The 26,759-nt window shown below is 44.4% G+C and overlaps 1 protein-coding gene across 10 annotated transcripts in view; it reads left to right on the forward strand.

Moving 5' to 3' along the window:
* The window catches only part of KAZN (kazrin, periplakin interacting protein), a 970,648-nt gene that overhangs the window by 432,435 nt on the left and 511,454 nt on the right, over positions 1 to 26,759 (forward strand). For 2 of the 10 annotated variants that reach the window (XM_078642783.1, XM_078642787.1), the window contains exon 1: positions 24,424 to 24,551. The exons of 7 other annotated variants lie outside the window; for them this stretch is intronic. In XM_078642783.1, coding sequence (XP_078498909.1) covers positions 24,521 to 24,551 — 31 coding nt within the window. In that variant the 5' untranslated portion in view covers positions 24,424 to 24,520. Of the gene's footprint in view, positions 1 to 24,410; positions 24,552 to 26,759 lie in introns of those variants that run through there. One more of the 10 variants, XM_078642784.1, reaches the window with a different exon arrangement.

Below are 26,759 nucleotides of genomic sequence, written 5' to 3' on the forward strand. Positions count from 1 at the left end.
CCCCATTGCTGCATTTCTCTGAGAATCGCTTCCATGGTTGCCTCTTGTGTCAACGTTGCCCATGATGTTGGCTTACCACCTCTGTAATTAGTAATGTCCTGGAGGACTTGCTATTAGCCATCTTCTGAATGCTTTATTGCCCTCACAGGCTGGGATAGGCATGTCAATAGTCTGTGACTTGTTAGGATCCCCTTGGCATGATGCGAGAGGGGACGGGGCTCCACGTGCCTCACATGACATGTGTTTTTCATTCTTGAAAGATCCAGCACGGGCAACACAGTAAGTGTAACTCCCCCAACACTGGCAGAAAGATGTGAGACAGGTTTGGACTGATCGTGGTTGTTGTTATACCCCTAAGATATGGGCCCTCATGATTGTGTGATGCCCCCGGTATGCACAGGGAGGGCTTTCTCTTATGGCAGGTAACTGCTCTGTCCCATTCTTTTCCTGCTTTGATAGGCCAGTCCGCTTGAAAGTGATAGAGTGAATAACTGTATATACAGCGGGGGTGGTATTTTTGTTCTCTCCATAAGGTGAACAGGGGTCCATGGATACATGTTGCCCCCTAGCTTGTTGCCCCTCTGTGTCCCTCGCTGTCTCTCCAGTCACCTGAACATTCAATGGGACGGGGAACCGGCAATAGATAGGGTGAGCCCTCTGGAAGAGGACAGGCTCTGTCAATTATAGCAGGGGTGGATGGCATTAGAGCTGTCTCAAGCATCTTGATATTGGGCACTTTCTGAAATGTTAAGTGCCCCATAAAAGGAGGGTGAAAGAGAAGGGCGGTGCTATGTGCCAAGTCTACAATCCCAGAATACTTCTCAGTGATCCAGAATTCACTCTCACAATGGTATCAGCTGTCATGATGCGCGGCCCCAGCAGGCGGACCACGGGTCACTTAGATGGGGGAATCGGGATCAATGGGCTATCCATCCCAGCTGTGTGCAGGCCAATCTTCACTATCCCCCACCTTTCCCGCGTTACAGATTGGCAAAGTCATACCACAAGGGCACAACCAGGCTCAGACTGCTGTGCCGCTGTGCCCAGGGATGAATACCAACCTCCAAGCTACTACTTTCAGGCCATGGGTTAGCTTCTGCAGGCGAAGATCTGCCGTCTAGGAAGTTTTGTTCGTGACTCTCCAATCCTCACCCATCCATCTCAGTAGCAGTCAGGAGACTTACGCTGCTGTATCCATTCCTGGGCCTCTCGTCTCCCCGCGGATTGGCGGAGACACACATAGAAGAGGCCATCTTCCTCGGTGACTAGACTCCGCCCCTGCTTCAAAGACTCTTGATGTAGGACTAGTCCACTTTCAGTGCTAAGTGGGCATCCTGTCTTGCTGTTTAGTATATCGTGGATAGTTTCTTCAAAATTCATGCATTAAAATTAAGCATGAAATGCACTGAAAGCATTTTCCAGTGATCTATGGAAACTGAGAAAAAAAATATTTTTTTGTTTACATTTTTAAAAAAATGCATCAGCCTTTTTTTGAAGCACATGTTCGTTTGAGGTGTCAGCAATTAACAGTACTCTTTTGTGTGATATGTAAGCAGTTAGCTTGTTTGTATTCTGAATATCCCAATCACCCATCAACCCTGCCACCCGTTGTCACCCATTCCCATTGCTCCGTCCCATGAGCATTTCTTGCTGTCTCCTCGTTGACTCCCTCAGCTTTCTGTCCTGTCACAGCAGTGATTTCTGTCTCCAAAGTCTTACCATTGCCCCATCTCCTTGCTCCCTCACTTATCTTTGGGTACTTTCGTTTCCTGACCTTATACATTGGTGACTGCTCTGTTGCACGCCCTGCACCAGCATGTTCTTAAAACGATCTAAAGAGCTGTTCGTGCTACTGAGTAGATTGTTTTTCCTACATAAGAGTGACTGATAATGCCCATCAATATAAGAGTGACTCCTAGATTATGTAGGAGTTACACTTGGAACTTTGACAATAATTATCAACATAATAACCAAGCATTGGTTTATTTATTGGGGACAAGGAAATCAAGCAAAAACCATTAGGTTTCAAAAAGTAATTATACAAATGTATGTTGAAGCCACGCCCTCTAATAATCCAGCATACTGAAAGAAAAAGCTCGCTGGAGTTTGGTTTTTTTATTACAATTTCCTCTTTCTATATCTAACCACAAGAGACATTGATGGTCATTTGCTCTGTTCATTATGGTCTGGCATCCTGAGAATGAGGGGGCTGCATAAGCCTCTTGGGGTGTATTTTTTGCTTATTTAGCTCTTGTGCCATTGGCTTGTACAGTGTGTGTAAACTGCAGAACATGACTTGCCAAAGAATTAGGTTGGCTTGGAATTTTATTTACAAGTTATCCCCTTTGGCTGTGGCAATGCTTGTTTTAAAAAGTGAGACCTAACGGCTCTGCCAATTATGGTTCCTTTATCTCAGCATAAATGTAAATTGAGCCTTGTGAGAAACATTAGGCACCGAGTGGACACTGATGCCGAAGTATTTGGCTGTTTTCAATGTACGCACTATTTGCGTTTACAGGTTTGCCATACATACGCTGAATGAACTCATTATACATTGTTTGGTGAAAGAGAAAATATTCTCTCTGCCATACATCTGAAAGCGGGCAGATAAAAAAATAAAGCTTTGTAAGGTGTCCCAATTTTCACAGAAAATTCTCATTGTGAAAACTCAGTGCTTAATTTCTAAAAGAATAAGTGCTGGGGCCCAAAGTTTCGGTCCCAAGCCCACGCCTTGAGCTACCTAAAATCAGGAATGCCATATGACAAGATCTAGTAGTCTTGTTTCCACCCATGCCTCTTTTATCCACCAGCAAAGACTTTCTGGCCCTTTATCTTGTTACAACAGGTTCCTTTTCCATTCCTTTTTAGTTTCTTTGTCACCATTTTTCCATCCTTTTCCTCCTCCTTACCCCTCCCCCTTTTAAACCTTTCTCCCTCTTGCTCTGGGTTAAAGTCTGATTTTGAAAACTAAGTGCAGTCCCCAAAAATGAGTGCCAGTTGACCCCACCAGCTCAAATTGAGCACTGTGTAAACTTCTGGTGTTTGTCATCGCCTCAAAACTGCAGCAAAGAAGGTATCAGTGGCGGCTCCTCCGTTAAGGCGGAGGAGCATCACCCAAATAAAAAAATATATAATAAAATGATAATAACAAGAAGTCATTATCATTTTTTTTTCCTTTGCGACTCTGGGCGGGGTGATTTGCTCTCCCTCCCTGCATGACTTTTTGACCGGCCCTCTAGGGCCAGGCAAACAGTCATGCGTAGTTGGCATGTTCTCCATTGGGCTGTGTTGCACAGCCACGGGGAGAACACGCCCAGCTCCCCAGGCACGGCTTGAGCACCCAAACAGGCCTCTCAGACCAATCACGATGCTGCTCCTGCAGCGTCGTGATTGGCTGACAGAGTCTGGAAGATTGGGTGCTTCTAGTGCAGGCTGCAGGCAGCAGCCGGGAAGTAAACGTAGGAGAGGCATACGGGGAGGAGGCAGCTGCCACTGGAAGGTATCACAAATGATTTAGATTGGCACAAACATGATTCGTAATATCCTGCCAACGCTGTGTTTCCTCGCCCAATTATTAGACAAGGTGCCAGTATACTCACCCATGGGTGGTTCATTTTACTTTCAAAGAAGCAGCACTTGACTTGTGTTCAGTCGGATTCCCGCGGCTTTGAACAGGCGTTGGGACATTATCTAGTTATTAAACCGCATAGGGAGTTCAGTGTGATTTGCTTCAAACAAAGGGCAAGGCACTCAAACACAACATCCCTTTTGCTTCAAGACCACCAATCACAATGTATTAATTCCATTTCGGAATAACCTTCTGAAGAGATCACTTGAGACATACCTGCGTAGGTTCTCGTTCCTGTCACTATAACTTTGTGTTGATATGCCAATTTATTTCTCTCTCTCTCTCCCCCCCCTTTCCCTCTCCCCCCCCCCCCCCGTTTCCCTCTCCCTCCCCCTTCCTCCCACGCTCTCTCCGACCCCCCCACACACACACAGGCTGTGTAGTTTAGATTCCACTTCAACCCTTTTGATCTACCAACAGACAGTCCCTGCCTCTTTATCTTATCCTTGCGGGTTCTTGTACATCCCTGCTTTCTCCCTTTGTCACTGGTTTTTTGTTTTTCTCTTCCTCTTTCTTTACCCGTTTTGTGTTTTTCTCTCTCTTGCTCTGGATCAAAGTTTATGAGAAAAAAAATTGATAGTACCCAAAAATGAGTGCTGGTGGGCCCCACGTGCAACCACCTGCTCAAATTAGGCACTGCACACTAATGAGCATCTTCAACAGAATAATCCCACATTTGCCATGTTCAATATTCATTCCCATCAGGACCGGGCTGGCCATTCAACCACTCTTCCAGTTTTCTGGTCGGCTGCTTGGCAAGGGGCTGCTTTCAAAGCTGGATAGGCTGCCACCACCCAGTAATTATCCTCGTGTCCCCATTCTAGTTGTGGCCTTCTGTAGTATAGGGCTGCTTTGAGCATTCTTGCCAGGGCTGATTTTTGGGTTCCAGTCCAGGTTTGAATTCCTTTGTTAAGACCGCCTTTTTTTTTTTTTTTTTTTAGAGTTTTATAGAGCGCAAACTAGACCCGGAGATATCGGGTAACAGAGCGCCTTACATAGTACCGGTTTCGTTACACAAGTACACATTCACTTTTTTTGCTAGGCACGGGGAGATTGCGTGGTTTTGATCACAGGATGTTGAGCGTGGTTGCAGAGACTCGAACCTGGTTCCCCAGCTTCGACATTGACCGCTCTAGCCGTAAGGCTGCATCCTCTCCCCACCGTGTTCCAATTGCTGATCAATCCCCTGACCCGATCATTATAATTACTATTATCAGATGTATACCCACACAGACAAATGCTGCAGCCAGGCCCTCTTAAACACAATTTAAGTGTAAGTATTTTTTAAAGAAGCTGCTGTCCTGCCCATTCTAGTGCCTCCATCTCCTTCTCTGAGAAAGTGTTTGTCCCTTCCATTTCCCTTATCTCTTGTCGAGGTATCGAATGTTTTGAGTATGTATTTTGTTAATTTGGACTGGTGTTACACAAGTTTCAACAACGAGTAAGGAGGACTACATACTGCCCGAAGCAGTTATATCTGGTTCTGGATTGGGAGAAACATATATATCGCAGTCCAACACACAGTGGCTGCAGAAGAACTAAACTTTCAGAATTCTGCTCTGTATTGCCTCTCTCCTGGATTATGTGACAGCAACAATGGTTTAGGGAAATAATTTAAACAAAAAACACAATACAAATCCTAAGGAATGATACTGTGACACAATCACTCAATACAAATAAACAAAAAGAATAATAAGGTACACACAGCAATTTGACAAAATCATTTGTTATTGCAAAGTATTATTGTAAATCATAAACAGTACCAAGACACAATATATAATTGGTGCTCACAAAATTACCCAAAACATAAAAATACATATGACAGTGTAAACTAAAGACCATGGCAGAGGGAAAAAGTAATACAGAAAAAGGTTTGTCAAGTGACAGGGACAGAATACAGTGTATGCTTCCTCTTAATTTGCCAAAGGAAGGCATCAACGGCACCAGATCTAGGTGAAACTGCTGGATCCTTCCCTCCTGAATTTCAAACTATATAAGCAGAAATGTTTGGGCTGCATTGTAGTCATGTGAACGCAGTTGCTTGTTCTGTAGTTCTGACTATGGTTATGTTGGTAATTTTCAAATTAGGAGAGCACATTTGTATGACATTTCTTGGTATTACGTATGAGACTTTGAGTGATGCTCTTGTCAACCTTAAATATTAAATCCAGAAGAGAAGTTGCCTCTAGTTTAAGAAATGAATCCATCAGCAATTACCTGTCACGCTCCCCCAAAGATGGAATTGTTCAGCTACAGGCACCAACATAGACCCCATCAGGTGAACCCCTACAACCAACCGAACTAAACTCTCAAGTCCCAACTTTGGAGGCAAAGGATGAAAGAGGGGCGCAGTTAAGAGTCCCCGCTCCAGCACAGAATCCCAGTGCAGGGAACATGCTCTGAGCTCAGGTGCTTGTCATGTTTCCTTCATGGCAAGACATATTATTATTGCAGTCCACTTCACCAGTTTGTTCAAAATACGGTGGTCCACGGTGTGCTCCCCTTACAGTGCAGGCTGCTTTTATGGTGCAGATCAGGCTGGGAAGGGTGGGTGATCAGGTCTTGGGGAAATTGTGTAGGCTAGGGAGCCTTACTGCTCTTCCCCACTATATGGCCTTTATTACTCCATGCCTGCAGTTTTGCGTGCCCCAAACCTCACCTGTAGTGTAACTTCTGAAACTCCCCAGCTTTACCTCTGCTGCAGCTGACATTACTTGTTTCAGACATCCAGCATGCAGTGTGGGTGTTGATATTTGGACACTTCCCGCAAGTCAGCAACATGGTCCCATTGCAATCTCCTCGGTCTCTTTTAGCCAGTTAAGATGGCGTCATAAAGCAGCTGTTTTCTGTGGGCATCATCTAACACCGACATGTAGGCAAGTCCAAGGACCAGTGTAGAAAGAAAGTGAAGGTCTGAGTAAACTTCTAGATTTGTACACAGCACTAACCATTTACTATTCCTGTGCACTCTCAGTGCTTGCTGATAGGGGAAGAGAGTCAAGTGGAATAGGGGTATTTGACCAAACTCATTTTTTCAGGTAGAAAAAGCAAGATTAGAACTTGGACATCAAATGAATGTATTAAGTTGATCACTCTTTTTCTCAAAGGAATCATAGGGAGCAAACGTTGTGCTGGGGTAACTGCTGTGTACAGGGCCAGACTGGGGAACCAAAAGCAGCCCTGGCAAAAATGTTCAAACCATCCCTTCTTCTTTCAGCTCCTTCTTCTATGTCTCGGTTTCCATCCAATTATTCTCCCTCTCTACTCTCTCTCTTCTCCTTCTCTGCTTTCTCTCTACCTTCCCACTCTCTCTCTCTCTCTTTTAAAGCCTCCTGTGCCTGCTGCAAGTAACCTCCGAGGCTGGAGAAAGTGACTGATGCTCAAGAAGCGGCCCTGGACTTTAAAAACCAAGCTCTAAGAGCCCCGGCCCACTAGGGAAATGTCCGATGGGATCAGAGAGCAGTCCGGCCCTGGCTATGCGTCTCCCTCAGAGTTCTCCTTTAAACAGAAACATAAATATTTCTGGAGGACTATCCAGGAGCAGATGGAGAAGTGGTTGAAGTAAAGTAACTCTATTAAACCAACACAGGCATCACACAACTAGAGGCGTAGGAAAAAAATGTTTTTTTATCTACGTGGCTGCTAGCCGCCGCCTTACCTCCTTCCTCTTCTGTTGACGACCAAATGCACACAGGCTCCCAGACTCCCCCAAGCCAATCACAATGCGGCTGTCACCGGCATGACAGCAGCATCATGATTGGTCTGAGTGGCCTGGTTCGGCGCTCGGACAGGAGTGGGAGCCTGTGCATGTTCACCACCAGACTGTGCAATACAGCCGGATGGAGAAATGCCAAGTGCGCATGTCTGTTTGGCAAGCCCAAGATGGCCATTCTAACCGCCATGCGCACTTAAGTGCACCAACCACTCCTCCCCCTGATGGCTATGACAATAGCCTCGCCTTGTCCCATAAGGTAAACAAAATAGCCTCAGTGGGGAAAAATAAAATATTAACATTGTTATTATCATTTTAGTTTTCCTTTTTGCACTGCTCAAATAGCAGTTGGGCGGCGCTCCAAAGGAGCTGCCTGTGCTTGCAGATGAAGACAGGACCATTGATGGGTTAGAAATTGTCTGTAACTTATTTCACTCCCTCAAAACATAATTTAATTGGAAATTGTTACCAATGTTAACGTGGGCACAATAAATGTAGGTGCATTCGATTGATACACGACCAATTATAGACATTGTGTCCAGCATGATACTAATTCTTCAATGCGTCACTGACAATTAGCTATGACAAATGATAAACATTATGCACAGAATGATTTCCATTATGTATACTATGACTTATCCATGAATTTACACACTGATGTCAAATAACAGGGAGATCTACTGCTGTGTTTTAATGTTAAGAGCTTTTGAGGTGTGAGTAGTTGAAAAGTTTCAGCACTCCATCCATCATCTTGTTGTGTTTGGCCTGTTCTGCAAAGGACATGATGCAAAGCAGCTCTCTGATCCAGCTCATTGCCTTAATTCAAAATGCTGCAATCTGGGCACACCATACTCCAGCCTGGTTTATGTGTTGGTGGAGTAAGGTCAAGGCCACTGGAATTATGCGGCAGGGGAGGACCAAATTATTACATTAAATTTAAGGCATGGGCAAAGTGGGCAATTGTGCAGGGCCCGATCTTCTAAGGGCCCAGCCTGGGAAAGTGAACTTTATTCGTATCTCACAGCCATCTATTTCTCCTTCTCAACCTTTAATATATTATTCCGTATTGTTTGGCCTCCTGGGGGCTCGAATTAGCAAAAAATGGGGAATAAAATGCAAAGTTTTTCCAGATGGTGGCCCCCAACCTATGTCTTGCCCAGGGCCCCCAAATTTCTGAAGATGACATGGGTACCAAAAGTATATCATTACGCTTTACCTGGAGTTAATTTTTAATACCAAGAAACGGTGCTTAGATGCAGGATCTTTCAAACGTAATTTGAAAACGTGGCTTTTTAATTTGGCATTTTAAGCCGCCCGACTTCCATCAGAATTCACAGTTCTGTCGCGCCGGGACACTCTATTGGAGTAGTCGTGAGCTCTGTAAATGCTGCTGATTGATTGATTGATTGATTGATTGCTTATGGTGCCTAGATAAGAGGAAAAGCATCCAGAGGACCCCACTTCCAGTTTTGAGACTGAGCATCGGACTAACTTCTGACGAGCCTGGAGGAAGAATTGAACTTCTGTCTACTGGTACCTCTTGCGGTGTGAGCACTTATTTGTGTGGTGGAATCTGTTCTGTTGCTGGTTATTCTTTACCTGCATGTGTGAGTGGAGCCAGTCACTGCTGCCGACTGTGTTTGGGTGGTGCATGCATTCTACGCATCAAGGATGCCTGCGGTTCTTCTGCCTTTGCTCTATCTCGTCCGTCTGTGACACAGGCCAATTGCAGATTGGGCGGCTCCTCTTCTGGAGTGGAGGAGCGTCGCCCCGCCTGCCCCGAGAGTCGCAGGCACACACAAATAAATAAAATGGCTTTTTTTTTTGTTTTTTTTGCCACTGCATCGACTAGCGCAGCGTACAGAACGAGGGTGGGGTGAGGCTGAATCCTGAAAATGCAGGAAAACCACACTGGCTTACAAGGCGCATGGCTGATTGTCTAGCTGTCTTGTGACGGCCAGCCGGACCTGCACATAGTAGACCCAGCAATCCAAAGGCTGTGAAACAGCCCAAGGATTGCTGGATTAGGCCTGTAGTCTCAAAATGAGCGCTGGGCGAGTCTGCTCCCACTAATCCTGGAGCTGCTTTCACATGAGAACAGCTCCAGGATTGGTTGGAGTTGGGTTCTACAAGCAGGAGGGAAGACATTCCTTTTGCTCTTCTTGGACTGGTCATGCTCCTGCTCCTGAATTTATGGTGAGTCATGAGCTGTTTCACCTCACCATTTTCTATTTAAGCTAGACGCCACTGTCCGTGTCCTGTTTTGTACATTATGGCTGTGTCCGTAAGACTTTGAATGATGCTGCTTCTTTTTATCTGTTTTGTGTGAGTGAGGCATCCACTGTTGATGCCTGTGCTGCCGTTCTGTGGGCATTATGGTGAAATACGCTTCAGTTGCTGTGCTTTCTCCCCAGCTGCCTACGCCCATGCTGGCACAGTTTGAGACAGTACTAAAATGTTTGAACCCCATATAAAACATTTTGGGCCCTGACTCTTATGGTTTTTACTTGGTTATTTGCTAGGCTTGTCTTTTCGGATGACAATCAACAATGGGGTGACCCTGTGTCCCTCAGAACCTGAGTGTGATATATAGGCCAAACAATGGTTCTGTCTGGTGCGAACAATTATAAGCCTATAAGCCTTCTGAGGTCATGAAGCTGAGGACCATTAAGCTGGATAAACTTGGGTAGCGCCTGTTATTAAAGTTCCTACAAAGCCATAAACATGATGGTAGCAAATACTGTAAAAACAAATTATTGTTCTTATACTGTAAGCTGGGACTAGCTCAGCATGAGAAAATATAAATGAGAACTTTGAGGGCTGTGGTTTAATTAAGGAGGAAACAGGCATTTACATTGAGGCCATCCTAAAAGACATATAAGGAAAACAATGGTTCTGTCAGCTGCAAACAATTATTTCTTATCCTGTTAAGTTCCTTTCCAAATACAATTCTAGAGAGGTTAAATATTCACAGCTTTCAGCCTTAGGACAATTCAAATGATCGGAACACACAAAGAAAGAAACACCAGAGCAATGCTGCATGATGAGTGCTAGGTCATTTTATGTAAATTCCATCATTTATATATACTCATGGGTTGATAAAAATGCTGTCAACAAGAGGTGACACTTAAAGTGCTTACTGAATATGTGACATAATGTGCTCAGTGAAGGAATACGGTGAATATTCTATACAAAGTGATAAGAATATATACATTGAAGGCCAGAGTGTCTAGCGAAAACAATGGCTCTGCTGCTGTATCCACATTAATGTCTTTGCATGCAGAGTCTTGATCTGGGCCAAGAGGTGCCGTCGACGTTTCAACCCAATATATGCATTATTGAGTGGTCAATGCGGGTCACTAAAATGTACTCATGCAGGCAAGTGCTCTCATCGACGAAGCATCAGACTCGTCACAACTGCAATCAGCTTTAGAATCAACCCAGTGGCGATCCTTCGTATTAACGCTGTAAGTGGCGCCACCCCACCTCAAATCGCCCAGTATCCAGTCCACATATGTGCCACTTGGAAACCAGGTTCACCAACACTCTCCCGCCGCCTGGACTAAATTTGGATTGAATTTGATGAGGCTGTAACACGTGTACAGACCAACACCCGACTTGCCAACATTAACCGATCAGGATTCACTCTGGTTATCCTTAGGCTGTCAATTCCTCCTCCCCCCAGTCCTGATGAAGACCCACGTTGACCACTCAATAACGCAGATATTGGGTTGAAACGTCGACGGCACCTCTTGGCCCAGATCAAGACTCTGCATGCAAAGACATTAATGTGGATACAGCAGCAGAGCCATTGTTTTCGCTAGACACTCTGGCCTTCAATGTATATATTGTTATCACTTTAACAGCATTTTTATCAACCCATAAGTATATATAAATGATGGAATTTATATAAAATGACCTAGTACTCATCGTGCAGCATTGCTCTGGTGTTTCTTTCTTTGTGTGTTTCGTATCATTTGAATTGTCCTACGGTTGAAAGCTGTGAATATTTAACCTCTCTAGAATTGTATTTTGAAAGGAACTTAACAGGATAAGAAATAATTGTTTGCACCTGACAGAACGTATTGTTTTGCTTATATGTATTTTAGGATGGCCTCTATTTCAATGCCTGCTTCCTCCTTAATTAAACCACAGACCTCAAAATTCTCATTTATATTTTCTCATGCTGAGCTAGTGCCAGCTTACAGTATAATAATAATAATTTGTTTTTACAGTATTTGCTACCATCATGTTTATAGCTTTGTAGGAACTTTAATAACAGGCACTACCCAAGTTTATCCAACTTAATGGTCTCCAGCTTCATGACCTCAGAAGGCTTATAGGCGGAGTCGCCAAGCTGTGATTTGAAGTTGTCTGCAGCTTGTAGGTCCATACTAATCCCAGCAGCTGTTGCTTACCTCTCTGGGTTGAGTTTCATACTCACTCTTACGCAGTGGGCGGGGGTCTGAGGGACACGAGGTACCCATACTTCTTTTAATTTCAGAAAAATAGTTCCCCTACTTTGAGCGAAAAGACAGCCTTCCCGGGACGCTTAGTTCCGACTGTTGAAGTGCTTCAGCTGCAGTGTAAGGCAGGGAGTCTACAGTGCTGTGAGGCCAAGAGAGGAGCAGACAGATAAACAAGCCTTCTCACCAGGATTTCTGCTTCCCTGAAAGAAATGCAAATGTACAACTGGTCAATCCTCGTATGTAAAGGGTGCGTGGAAGCCGGTATTGGCTCCAGACACCAATAAAGATTCGATTCTGTGGCGCTCGGGTGCAGTGCATTAACTAATAGAGGTCTCATAATATACGATAGTGCGTTTCCCACCCATTAACATAACTTGCATTTAATTTTCCTTTAAACTGTGTGATAGTTTATATGCAGATACCTGAAGGTGAAAGACTGAAAAAAGTTACAGAATATTTTCTTTTTTTAGCCACGTTTTGACCACTCTTCCACGCTTACTCACTCGCCCGCCCTATTACGCGCAGCATCACAGTTCCCATATTTTATTTAATCCTCTTCGACCACTGCCGACACTATTATTAGACATCTTCTGCTCAGGGCTAGATTTCAATACAGGGCACAGATAAGTTATCCCATGTTACTCCTACCCCACAAACTCCGCGTGGGGCAGTGCGGAGGGCTGCTTGAGGCATAATCAGTGCAGCCAGTCTTGCCAGTGGCCCTTCGAGAGCAACACACCATTTTGTTTTAGACCTATATATGTGATTTTCTGCAGTGCGAATCTAATGTACCGGGGTACCATGCCAGGCCCTGAAGAACTAGAGTATTCCTGAGTTTCTCATCGGACTTCCTGTAAAACCAGAGCGTTTTCAGGCAATGCAGATGGAAAATGGTGCTACCAAATAAATTGTGCTATAAAATATATTGTATGAGCATGTGTATGAATTCTTAAGGATTATTTCCCACGCCCTGCTCGAGATCCATGTGAAGAGAATGGGCGCTCTCTGTACAGCTCCACCCAGGAGCACATGGGATAGTTTGGCTTTGCTTATCTATGAAATATTCAAATAGGAGTTTGAATATTGTCTCAGCATGTCTTTAGGTTTCGTTTTAAGTATTTGAACATGCATAATGTTCGGATAAAATTATCTGCTTTGACAACAGTAGACTACCACTCTGAAGTAGAAGTGGCTGACCAGGTCGACTGCTGGCCTTTCACTGCTCTCCAGACAGTTGGCCCGCGACAGGGCCTTATTAGGGACTAATTGGACCTGGCGAGCATAAAATAAAGGGTGCAATCTCCCGGTGCTCCGAATTCCTTGCAAAAAGGCTGGAGAGACACGATGTGTGTGAGCGTGACCTTGCGCTGTTGAATATTGTGGGACTAGTGTGTGGTAATTAGACATACTTTCCAGAATCTTCCCTCCGACTGAATTCAGCATTCTTGCTACGCTGCCAGAGATGACTGGCCTCAAAACTATAGGGCTGGGTCGTTTTCTTGGTGAACGTGCTGTGTAGCGCGCCGGGCCTGTTCCTACACTGCACGTGTGGGGCCTGCTCCACACCCAGTCTGACATCACCGTGTCTCCCGGCATTCCTCTCTATAAATGTCATCTGGTCTTGTAAAGCATCTGCTTTGTGAGAATGTTTTTAATTCGATCGCCTTCAAACCTATTTAATGGTTAAGCTATGTGTTTCCACAGATGGCAGCTATAAGCTGCAAGAAAACGAGCATAGCTGTGAAGAAGTTAAACAAATGCAAGATTTGGGGAAGTAAATTTGCATGTCACACTTTATTATTGTAGTGTAGGGGTTGCACAATGCATTCATTGCACCAGTGTCATGATTCTTAACCTTACCCTGTCCATATCGCACGTCAGCAAAGCAACTGTTGATTGCAAAGTGAAATTGAAGTGTTAGATCTTTCGCTAAAATGCTAAAGAATATCTTTATCTTAATGTGTCAACCCTGTTGGAGCAGGGTGGTGTCAGTAGATGCTAAGACCCCCACCCTTAGGGAAACAGATAAACAAGTGGCAGTCCTAAAGGCATACCATAAGAACAGCATGTCAAGATACCTGGGGGGCACAACAAGTGTTTGTGCCCACTGTGCGTGCCCGGGGCACTTTGGTATTATAAAAGGGGCTGCAGACTCTTGTGTGTCCCCTTCTGTAATACCGATAGCACTGACGCACATAAAGCACCAGCACTATCCTCGGAGGGAGTTCCCTTATTTGCATGGGGACATGGTCCTATGCAAATGAAGGAATGGAATCCCTTTACTTTTGCGCCTGCAACACATTACCTTGAGGGGACCCCCCTGCAGGGTAAGTGAAGGGGCCCCCTCCGGACTCAATCTAGAGCTCCCCAGCAGAAGTGCGGTGCTGACGGGGCCCTCTGGAGGCTGAGGGTTCCCCGCACCGCGGGGGCTGCAGGGGCCTGTGTTACGCCCCTGATATTACAGACGCGGGCGCAGAGGCAAAGAAGCTGTCAGGCGGTGCACTGACATTGTGCCACCTGAAAGATTGCACCCTGTCTGTGCACCCTCTGATGGCAGCCCTCTGGAGGTCTGGAGGAGGGAAAGGGGGTTTCATGAACCCCCCCAAACATCCCCTTGCAGGCGGGTACAGTCATGCACTGCTAACGCCTGCAAGGGGATCTCTAATCCTCCTTAAAAGTGCGGGCGGGTTGCCGCCTGCACTATGAAACATGGAGTGGCTTCAAAGTTGCAGCTTTGTTTTTCACATGAATGCGCTGCCCTAGGGGCAGCGCAAGTTCACGGCCCCCCTTGGAGGCACTGCATTCATCCTAATACGGTGCATTTTTTCTTGTTTGCGACGGGCGCACCTTTTAAAAGGTGCACCCGGCGCAAACAAGGAAAATGCGCTGTATATATGATACCGTTCCTGGAAGTGGTGACATTGCTCTATAAAAAGCACACACGTACACAAAATCTCTCACACAATTAAAGAAGACTTTTTGAAAGTTCTGAAATATAAAAATCATTAGTGGGTTTGCCCAGACTGTATTAATATTTTAAAATGCAAAATAACGAAAGGATACCACTGATTGTGTTGTATTGTGTCTTTTCTTGACGCATCATGTTGTCAACTTTACCCCATAATTTGGTCATCGATTGCTGCCCAATTCCAGTTCCACTGATTACCTGTGCTAGGAAGGTCTCCTATGAGTTCAGGGTGGAGTAAGGGCCAAGTATATTTTCACTGCGTTAAGAAGAACCTGTTAAACGACAAGATTGTGTAACATGGTGTTTTCTTTTCCTACCACGGTATGCCAGGCACCATGCCGTGGAGAAAGTGGCTCCTAGGCCACCGCCCCAGGGAGTAGCGCAGACGGCTTGTTGGCGCTATTAAGAGTGCCTTAAATAAATATACTCGTAAAATCCCCGTCTGGGTTTCCTCACGTCTCGTACACGTGTGTCACGGGCGCTGCTGCGGCGGACTCGGAAGAGAGATACACGTGTACATATAGCTCCGATTGTTTTATTTTGTTTGTAGAAGGAGGAAAAGGAAGAGCCGTTTTCCAATGAAAACCGTCGCATGCGCCAAGTTCCTTTCTGTTGTTCTCTGAAAAGTATCTCAAGGTCGTCTGGAACTGACTAAACACGTTTCACTAAAATATGCCTTGGCAGAGGGAAAACATTCGCAGGGTTATACTGTTGTCCGACTGCTCAGGCATCTGCCCGAAAATGTTAATTTTTTGTTGAGAAACGAGTACAGACGCAAAGTGCCCCCATGTCAAGGTTGACACTTACAGCGCTTTGCTAGCTTGGCCTGAAGCGCTTTGCGTGCTCTGCTTTTGCGCCACACTTGCAGTGTTTAAAGTGAAGCCGCAGTGCCCAGAATGCAGCTGGCAAAATGTGCTACATATGACGTGGGACCACTGGCAGTTAGTTACGAACAAGCTGCTGGTGAAGCCAATCCACAACCTAAGCCATAGGTAGACTTTGCTTCCGTATGCACTCGTATCAGGCCCGGACTGGCCATTGCGGGCACCGGGCAATCCCCCGGTGCGCCGCAAGGGTGGGGGCCGGTTTGGGGCCCTGGGGGCCGTTTTTGTTACAGGGCCGTTTTAGCAGCACAGCTGCAAAATCGTCCGTGTAACAAAATCGGCCGAAACCGGCCCTGGCAAAGAGCTCGGTCGCACCCCCAGGGGGCCGGCCGAGCACTTTGCCAGGGCCGGTTTTGGTTCTCAGTCCGGCCCTGACTCGTATTGTATTGTAATTGCATTTATATAGCGCTTACTACCCCTGACGAGGCGTCGAAGCGCTTTTTCGGCGAGTGAGATACAATCTGTCCGTATGTGTTACCTCGCATCACTCTGCCCTCTAGTAATGTTCCCTTTGAAATGGAAAAACAAGCAGTGTCCGCACATCTCACACCGGACTTAGGATAAATTGATGTTTGATGGCGTACGAAGCAGATTGATGCAGGGTTCGAAGACAGTAGAGTCTGGGATAATGATGAGATGCATTTGGGTTGATTCTTGTTTAGTCTAGAAGTAAGGGCATGCTTATCTGACATGCTTGTTTTGGTGTCTCGATTTTCAAGTGAATAACTTCGCAAATTGTTGGGGTGGGAGGTGTGCGGGATTTCATATGGAATGATTTTCTGAAAACGAGGAAAAGTGTTGCATGTGTTGGGGGGAGGAAGAGTGGCGTAGAGTGGACAATCAGAGTGGAGTGCCATACAGTGCAGTGGTGTAGAGTGGAGTGTCGTGGAGTAGAGAGGCGCAGAGTGGCTCCGAGAGCGTAGAGTGGGGTAAAGTGTTGTAGAGTGGAGTAGAGTTGAGTGGCGAAGTGTAAAGTGGAGAAAAGTGTCAGAGTGGACGTGGGTAGCGTGGAAGGGAATAGTGTGGAGGAAAATGGCATAGAATGTCATTGAGTGGCATAGTTGGAGTGTCGTATAGTGCAGTGGCATAGAGTTGCGTACAGAGGCCTTTAAGTGAACTGGTATAGAGTATTGTGGAGTGATGTAGAATGGCACAGAGTGAAGTTGTGTCATTGAGTGGAATGGAGTAGTGTCATAGAGTTGGAGTATTGGGTAGTGTAGTGTCATTGAGTGGAGTCATGTAGAGTGTCATGCAGAGTCTTAGGATAGAGTGTAGTAGAGAGGCCTTCGTTAAGTGGCATAAAGTGCCTATGGAGTGGCCTAGAGTAGCACAGAGTGGATTGCAATGACGTAGAGTGAAGTGACAGAGTGCAGTCGAGTGGCATAGTTGGAGTGTGGTATAGTGCAGTGACGTAGAGTGCCGTGTGATGGAGTGGCGTACAGTGGCCTTTAGTGAAGTGGCATATAGTATCGTGGAGTGATGTAGAATGGCACAGAGTGAAGTAGTGTCATAGAGTGCAGTATCGTGGAGTGGAGTGCCGAGTGGAGTCATGTAGAGTATCACACAGAGTCTTAGGATGGAGTGGAGATGGGAGGCCTTTCATGAAGTGGCATAAAGTGTCCTGGAGTGGCCTAGAGTAGCACAGAGTGGAGTGCAATGTCATAGAGTGGCCTAGAGGGGAGTGACATAGAGTGGAGTAAAGTGGCGTACAGTAGAGTGGAGTGGCATAGAGCACAGTGGCCAGCATAGAGGGGAGTAGTGTTGTGAAGTAGAGGGTGTGGTATTACACTGGTATTACAGACCACATATTTTCAATTTAAATGACCATTACATTTGCACAGATCTCCAATTTTACTGATAACATTATAGAGCACATAAATGATAATGTGTGGAAGTGTTTTTTTTATCATATTAAAATATTTGCTTCCACCACACCACAGAAGTACAAAACATATACTTCATTAGTGTTTTCCTAATTCTAATATATTCTGAAATATTTGCACAGTGTATTTACAAACATGTAAATGTTGTTGTGTGCTAGAAAAATTATCATCGTAGAGCCTTTCTCCAGCACACCCCTAGTACCCAGCATGATTGTCACATAAATCCTCTCACTTTTAAGTCAGAGAAAGAAAAGTAAACACCAAGCCCCATTGGAAGACCGAGGCCGACATTTGACCGCAATCTTTGAATGCACAGCACATGTGACAAGATCAGAACAAAATGTAAAGGCATGTTTATAGACATTGAGCACTCATGGAAGAATACAGTAAACAGGCTATGCTCCACATGCGGAACATAGTCATACTGGACAGTGTAAAACAAATTAAGCCAGCAAATTCAAATCAAGCAACTGTGACGTACAAAACACAAACCCAATGGTAAGCAATGGGATGCATGTATTCCCAATTAAGCTTTCTGAATGTCCCAAAGAAGTCTTTGCAAACCAGGCAGCTGTGATGTTTAGTAGGCTTCAACCTAAAAAGGGTTGTGGAGCGATAATAGGAGGGAACAAGATAGAGGACTGGGGAGGAGCTTTGTATATGGAGAAGTTTTGCCAAAAATACTACTATCTCAATTCAATTCAATAATCTTTATTTCGTTGCAATAGCATCATAAAAGATAAACAAAATACATGATATTTATACACAATTCATAAAAAACGTGGCCACATTATCATCAACAAGTGTACAAAAAGGTACAATTCAAAAAGTGCTAGTGCATGACCGAATACTATCCCTGAGCCTTCACAGCTAAGTCACGGGAGTGGGCTTAGAACATACATCAATAAATATAGTTAAAAAGAGGTTTAAAATATTTACACACTTAAAAAAGCATTAAACTAGTTTATAACAGCCAGACACTTAAAATGGCAGTGACAGTTTTTGTCTAATGAATTTTACTGCCAGGAGGAATCTACTGATACCAAACACTATAACTTGACTAGTGTCCGTAATTAATATTCTTCCTGCTTCCTTGTGTGAAATTATTCCAATATTACGGCACAATGGCACTATCCATTTTCTTCTAGTTTCTACATAGCTTGGACAGAAAAACAAAATATGAAAAATGTCTTCTCTTACATTATTTGTGCATAAGGTACATTTATCATTACTAATGTTCCCCCATTTTGACTCGGTTTCCCGAGTTCTTAGTATACCGTACCTATACTTTAAGTACAAGGTTTTTGCTAATGGTGGCTGAATCTCATCAAGAAACATTTCAAACTGGGCTACATTTTTCATCAATAAAAATGTTTCAGTTAAGGGGCCATGTGCTCCAACGTATACAGCATCATGGCTCACAAAAGCCCAAAAAGAGAGTTTAACTATTTTCTTTGAGGACACAGTCAATGATTCCGGCTGGCTCCAAAAGTGGGATAAACCCAATTTTATTAACCAGCTTTTAACGTGTTTAAACCAAAGAATCTTATTACTCGTGTCTAGTTTCAAAACTTCAACCAATCCATTTTTATATTCAGTTAGCTCTGGGGTAATCCACAACCTGACCCATAACAATAGTGGTCTTAATATTGCATGAAGGTCGGTGCGTCGTATATTCATGTCAAGGAGTAGGGGTAATAATGGAGTGTTACTAGGAATCTTTAATAATCCCCTTAAAAACTTATTCTCCAAGGTTTCAAATGTCTTTCTACATACGGGTCCCCAAAGTTCTGCCCCATACAGAACCGCTGACTGGACCTTGCATTTAAAGAGTTCTAACGCTGGGGTAACTGATTTGTTTGCACAGTTGTTATGCCTTTTCAGTATTGGTAAACAATTTTGTTTAAACACAATTTTTGATTTTTCTAATTGGGGTTTCCAATTTAAGGATGAATCCAATAACACCCCCAAATAAGTGAAGCTTAGTTCATAATCAAGTTTTTCTCCATTCAATGTTAAGTTTTTCCTGAAACTTTTATGAGGGTTAAGTGCCATATATTTAGTCTTTTTTACATTAATTTCTAACCCTTTTGTGATACAATACTGCTGGAACCTATCTAGTAGGATCTGTAGGCCCGAGGGGTTTGAGAAATGAGAATCGTGTCATCCGCGAAGAGGAGGGACGGAACTCGTTCCCCCCCCAAGCGCGGAGAGTCATTGTCACAATTCTCCATATAAACTGCAATATCGTTGACATAAAGGGAGAAAAGTGTAGGTGCCAGCACGCACCCTTGGCGTACTCCCCTTTTAATAGGGATTTCATCTGTAAGTTCACCATTGGGGCCCCATCTTACCCTGGCATAATTGTTCTGGTGTAACCTAGTCACTAATTTCAATAATTCATCTGGGAACCCCTGGTTTTTCAGTGTATTCCACAATGAATCACGGGGGATAAGGTCAAATGCTGCTCGTAAATCTACAAAGGTAACATATAAATTACCTCTGCGGATGATGACATATTTCCAGTACAAGCAGCATAGCCTTAATACCTGGTCGATGGTCCCAGTCCTTTCCCTAAACCCTGCCTGGTACTTGGATAAAATCAGGTTTTCCTCCAACCACGTGTTTACGCGGTTTAGGATATGTCTGGCATAAATTTTCTGCGTTATATCTAAAAGACTAATGGGGCGATAGTTCGCTGGATCCCCTCTATCCCCCTTTTTAAAAATGGTGATGATTTCAGCCCCATACCATGTATCAGGGATTTGGTCACCCGCTGCGATGACATTAAACCAATGATTTAAATAAGGTGCCCAGATCTCCATATTATGTTTATAAAGATCACCAGGGATCTTATTGAGACCCGGGGCCTTCCCTTGCTTCACAGAGGCAATTGCTGTTTCAGTCTCTTGTATATCAAAGATTACCAATGAGTTTTCAACATCCTCTATCTGGGTTACTATTTCATTTGGGTTTACCATAAGCTTTTCTTCTGTAATTTGGGCTGCATATAACAATGTAAAATGATCAACCCATATAGCTTCATTTAGGAAAACCTCCCTAGAGCCTTTGTCTGGCTTATTCCCTTTGGCTACTAACTCCCAGAACTGCCTGCTATCTTTAGCTTTTGCAGCTGATAGCATACTAGACCACAGATCCTCGTCCCAGGATTATTTTGCGGTGGCTAATGTTTTATTGTAAATTTTCCTTTTTTCTTTAAGATCTACAGAGCTTTTAGTTTTTACCGCATTGATCAGGTCGGTCTTGGCTACTCGGCATTCCTTGTTGAACCAGGGTTTGCCTACTGGTTTTATATTCGCCGACCCGTTCCCTTTCCTAGGTTTTTTAGTAATAAGATCAATCAATTTTTTACAAAAAGCTTTGTGTAGTCCAATAAATTCGCCAGGTTTACATTCATCCATATTATAGGACTCAAATGAGTTCACAAATGTGGTATAAATGTTAGCCAACAGATCTTTTCTTTCAAGAATATACGCCCATTTAACGGCCCTTCGATTATTACTTAGTACAACATTGTCACAGATTAATGGTACTTCTAGGCTATGCGTACCCTCAGTGACACCAGATTCTTTCAGGATACTAGACAGAAAACTCATTTCCAACGGGAAGTGATCGCTCTCAAAACGTTCTCTAACCTTTAAGTCATTTGTATATGGCCACAGATTAAAAGAAACAGAAACATAATCTATCTTGCTACTACAATTCCCCCTACTAAAGGTAAATGCTCTCGGGGAGTCTGATGGCATGCGCCCATTACAAGCTCTTAGACCATAGCCTGTGAACAGCCCCGAAATCTGGAGGGCTAATATGGTCCCATGAACAGATCCATTATTCAGGGCTGGTATCCCATTGGCAACGTCCTCATCCTCATACAGTTTAACCATCCCCACAATTGGCTCAAAATTGCAATTTAGGTCACCACATAAAATGATACTTTCAGCATGGTCTAAGGTGTCCATAAACATTTCCAATTTCTCTATACATGGAGATTCCCTATTAGCGGGACAGGGTCTATTGTACACATTTATGAGATTAATTACCCTCTTGTCACTTGTAGTTAATTTCAATCCAAGTATGTCTAAGGAATCGGTATTTAACATTTTTACCCCCACATCAATAGTTATACTGATCCATATTACCAACCCTCCCGAGGCTCGCCCTCTTACTGAGGGGACGGCCGCCACTTGGTAGGTTCTATATCCTATTCTATGGACCTGATCCGTGGCCCATGTTTCCTGTAGCACACAGATATCGAATGAATTAATATAACTATTCCAGTCAGGATCACACATTTTTGTACCAACACCAGCGACGTTCCAAGAGACTAAATTTAACAATGAGGGTCTCTCTTTTGGACAAAGTGTACTAGATTTAACAGTGGGAGGTAGATTGTTATCAATAGTGGTACAGATGTTTGAATACCTATCCACAAATGACCCACTGTTATCGCTATCTCCTTCATTTGGATCATGCGATCTTGTGCGTATTTCATGGTCCCACCCTACCATGTTATTGCTATTACTAAATTTTTCACAGCCAATCTCCTGATGGTTAGGTGGTGTATTCACCTCCCCACTCTCCTTAGGAGGTATAACGTTAGGTATGTGGGTTACATTATTTAAAGAAGAAGATTCCTCTGATCTAGTGGTCAATGTTAATGCCTGTAGTCAATCTACTGACTCAAGGCAATCAAATTGATTATAGGAGAGGAAGTTAAAGGGGTGTTGGGTTTGTCCTAACCAGCCTCCTCCTTGGTGTCTCCTTCCACGGTGTCTTACCGTGGTCCACCCATCAGTTCTAGAATGAAAGTGACCGGGTGGGTAAAAATGTGTTAATTTAAATGGATGTATGGTGGTGGCTGGGTCTGGATTAGGATACTTCCAATTGCAAATATAATTGACTATTCTTGGGTTGTCAAAATTGATAACTATGTTATCCCCTTGTATTTCTTTCTTCATGTGGCCCACCCATGATACTCGCCTAATACTCAATATATTACCCCTCAAGCCAGGGGGCAACGGCCTATTGGTATTTAGCCATTGGGTCACCCTTTTCCAGAGGTAGGATGTACTTTCCAACTCCTGCTCACCTAGCTCAGGCACTCCAGTCAAGATAGCCACAAATGGGCAAACCTCCGGGGGAAGATTAAGTACATCCTTGACCTGGTCTTTACTAGGCCTATTTGCTACCCCCTTACTACCTGTAATGTTCGGTGTACTTTGCTTTTGCGATTGGTTATTAGGTACATCACAAGATATCGTAGGGTCGCCCATATTTGGTTTAGGTACTATCTCACTAGATGGAGCAATGGGAGATTGCGGGTGGCTGGCTTTAGACGTGTTATCCACTGCGGGAGAGCATGGGTCTGTGTGAGTAATCATGTGAGATACTTCAGTTTTGTGTCAGTGATAATATATTTATGCATATTAAAGAGAGGGTGGGTGATCATATGAGATGTTTAGGTCCTATGCACATTAAAATGGACGTTGTTAGCCTAATGCTTTGTGGGTGTATTAGTCTTGGGTTTTTTCTTTTGCAGTCATTAGACTGGCATACAAGAGAGCAATGATTTGTAGGTAAAACGTTCAGGACCGGAATCAGTGTCTCTGGTGATATGGAGGTGGGTTGTCTCCCTAAACTAATCTCGGTCACTAGTAATTACTTAGGCCATAACCCTATCCCATAGCAATGAGCTCTGTAAATTACCTCTGAACAGTACAGGGCAGAGTCTGTCTGGTATATTAGCAGTCTTATCAATGGTGTCTTTTTAAGGGAACTATCCAGGCTGTTATCTTATTATGGTCCTGGGGAATGTGCCTTTTCAATGCCCATCACAAGAGATTGCATGTGCACTCTTGGGAAGTGTAGTTTCCCAAACAGGTTACCTGGACTCTGTGAAGCTTAGGGTGGTTTGATACATATTACGTTGTATGTGTGATGTTTGGAGGGGACCTGGCCTGGCAACTAGAAGATGCATGTTCCTTTTGCACAGGACCAAGGCTTATTGCATGTGGCTGATTCCTGTTTGAAGTCTGTATTTGTATTTAGTATTTTCATTAAATTCTTTGCACAGTTACTTAACACCATTGCAGTAAAAGCACCTTCGCTACAACCTTGGGAGAAGTAATCACACTACCCATCACAATTAAGGTAAAACCTTTATTCATAAAAAGCGTTCTAAGTTTGAAGTCACGCCACAATGGACTGGAATGCAAAAGCGAACAATTTGTGGAGATTAATTCAGGCCTTCCAGCCATCACTTTTATCTTTTTCTCGATGTTCTGTGTGCATATCCTGGGACGCATGCAGAACAATGTGTAAAGTTTTGTATGCATTTTAGTCAGCTGTGCAATGTGTATGTGGTATGCTGCTTACTTCACAATACATTGGCTGGTTGGTGCTTACAGGGAACGATTAATGCGCATTGCATGGGCTTTGTATGGCTTGTGATCAGTATCCTTTTAAGGATTTTGGGGGGCCCCTGGCACGAAATATTCTGACGGCCCCTGATTAAAATTATTACCAATTTTTCTGCTAATCCCAGCCCCATGTTGCCTCACCATACAGATGTGTATGTTAAAGGTTAAGATGCAAAACTACACAAAAGCGAGGTAGAGAGGAACTTCACTTTGCCAGTGGACCCCTCGGAAGTTGGGGGCCCTGGGCAGTCCCCACGTTTGCCCCTGGCTTTACCCGTCTCTGCGCATTACAGGGCCTGCGTATGACCACTGACATGTTTTCCCTACTTCCCTAGTGCCGAGCCAACACTGTTGCAGCCACACCTCCCGGCTCCTCCTAGTTGCATCACCAGCGCACACTCAGCAACCTGTGCTCGGGTCAAATTCCTGGCGGCGCAGGTAAAAGCGAGCAGCACTTCCTGCAGCTGCTCAGGGAGGAGCCGGGGAGAGGGCCGGGTCCGTCTGCAGGCTCTCGGAACCGAGCCAGCACCTGCACCATGAAATCCGACCGGGAGGAGAGCAAGCCTGGTACGTGCCGCGTGGGGGGAGGAGGGGGGAGCACCTCCTCGTGTGCCGGCCTGATCGCCCGGGCCCTGCCTGGTGCTGGGGGTCATCACTGGCAGAGCCTCTCTCGCAGCTCCTGGCCCCGCTGGATGACGTCAGCTTCCTTCAGTCTGTCCTCAGTATTCATTCTATGGGGGATAGACCGCCCCCCCCCCCCCCCTCCCTCCCTGTTTAATCACTTGGGGCAGCTGACCCCCCGCAGTTGCCTCTCAATGCAGTGTTATTTTTTTGCCGGAACATAGTTGCCTGACCTGTCGGCGCCTGGGGCGTCCCCGCCCACTTTGTGTGCCTGCAGGGCGAGTGGGCACAGGTTCTTTCTAGGCGCTTAGTTTACTGGAAACAAGTTTGTTGCGCGTGGGTTTCCGCTAGCTTTTTAAAAGTCGGGTGATTGAAGTTTGCTTTTAAGGCCCTGCCCGGTGTTCCGGTTGACCAGGTGATTTCTGCTGTGTGTGGTTTTTGGGCTATATGGACTTTTGGATTTAGTTGCTACTTAACGAATGAGGGGAAGATCTACAGATGGTAGAAAATATTCAATTTAAAACAACTATTAAGTTTAACGATGCGACGGGAATTCTCGACAGAGGAGTTTTAGTTGTTCCTCTTAAATCATCGTGTTAACGACTGAATAAGGGAAAACACACTTTTCCACTTGCTCTATCTCTTCAGTTGTTTACAGGATACACACATTGTGTTCACTCACCCTCTGTGACTCCTAGCCCCCTACGTGTTAGCAGAAAACTAGAAATAAAAGCACTGCTGGGAATTTGCTATAACACGATGCCACGAGAGCCGATATTTGCAATGTCCTTGCCTAGGGGGTACGTTCACTCATGTCTTGGCAACAGTATTTATGTGTGTGTATAAATATATATTCCACTCCTGTGCGACGGTCTGATTTCTGCTGCTCTAGCTTTTCCTAAAAAGCACTCAGAATATAAACCTGCGTATTTTCGTGTTTTTAATCCTGCTCTGTGGTTGTTCTTTAAAGCATTGTGGTCGAAGTTGTCATTCTGTATGTAAAAAAAGCGCCACATCAATTTGAGCGTTTTTAATACAAGTTCTTTTCAAAGGTTGGTGGATCGTTGGGGTTTCATTTTGCAATATTGTGTGATAATTCATGCTGTGTGTCGGAGATTTACGGTGCAATGATGTATGTGTCGTCCACCCGCGAATGCCAAGAAGATTAAATGTACTTCCGCAAGGAGATGTGGGCGAAGAGGTGCTGAAATGCCGGCAGTGAACGCTTTATTGTGCTGCATGTGGGTATTTGCACGTTTGATCGTGAGGTGCCATCTGCCACAGCTAAACACACACATACACGAAGCAAAATTTAAGTACGTGCATATCTAATAAAAATCCAGGTGTACGGGTCATCAGGCCAAATGCCCTAAAATTAAGTTTACTCATATTTAATATCTTAGTGAATGAGTGACTCCACTGTGGCAGTGTACTGCATACATCCTAAATGTTCTCCTAGTACACTGCACAGTAGATATCCGGTAATATACTACTACTGTGCACTGCATAGACCCTCAAATCTAGCTCCGTTGTTGCCATGCACTGCAAAGTCAGCGCCCCCCGTCTAGTCTACTGCACACATCTTCAATGTACTGCACAGATCTGCGGTGCACTGTATAGTACGCCACTGCACCCTTAGTAACGTGTACCGCATGTAATGCTGTGCTAGAGCTGCGGCTGGCATGTCACTTGAAGACATTTTCTGCTAACATGGTATCACAGACATTTGCAAAATGTAGATGTGTGACCCCCTCAAACCTAAGGCAGCAGCGGCTTAGCTCACGCTGTTTATGGCTGGCGCATTTAGGTGGTGGCATAATTTTTTCGTGTTTTACCTTTTGTCACATATGCTTGCGATAAGTTTTTTAAAAAAGTCATTGCATCAGCTTATCGAAGCCACACCTGTAGGATTTGTCAATGCTTATTCAAAAATGAATTGTGCTAGCAAACATAGAAAATTGAAAATCTGAATAGGAGCCACAAATGACATGAGTGACCACGTTTGATCAACTTGTACCACCAGGAGTTGGTCCAATTGAGTAAAGCAAAGACAATCTTATGGCTTCCTACCAAAGCAAATGACTTAGTTGATGTATCGGACCCCCTTCAGTCTAAAATATGGGATTAAGGCACTCTCCCATATTGCTGTCTATG

The sequence above is a fragment of the Lissotriton helveticus genome, chromosome 5_1 (assembly GCF_964261635.1).
Source record: "Lissotriton helveticus chromosome 5_1, aLisHel1.1, whole genome shotgun sequence".
NCBI classification, from domain to species: domain Eukaryota; kingdom Metazoa; phylum Chordata; class Amphibia; order Caudata; family Salamandridae; genus Lissotriton; species Lissotriton helveticus.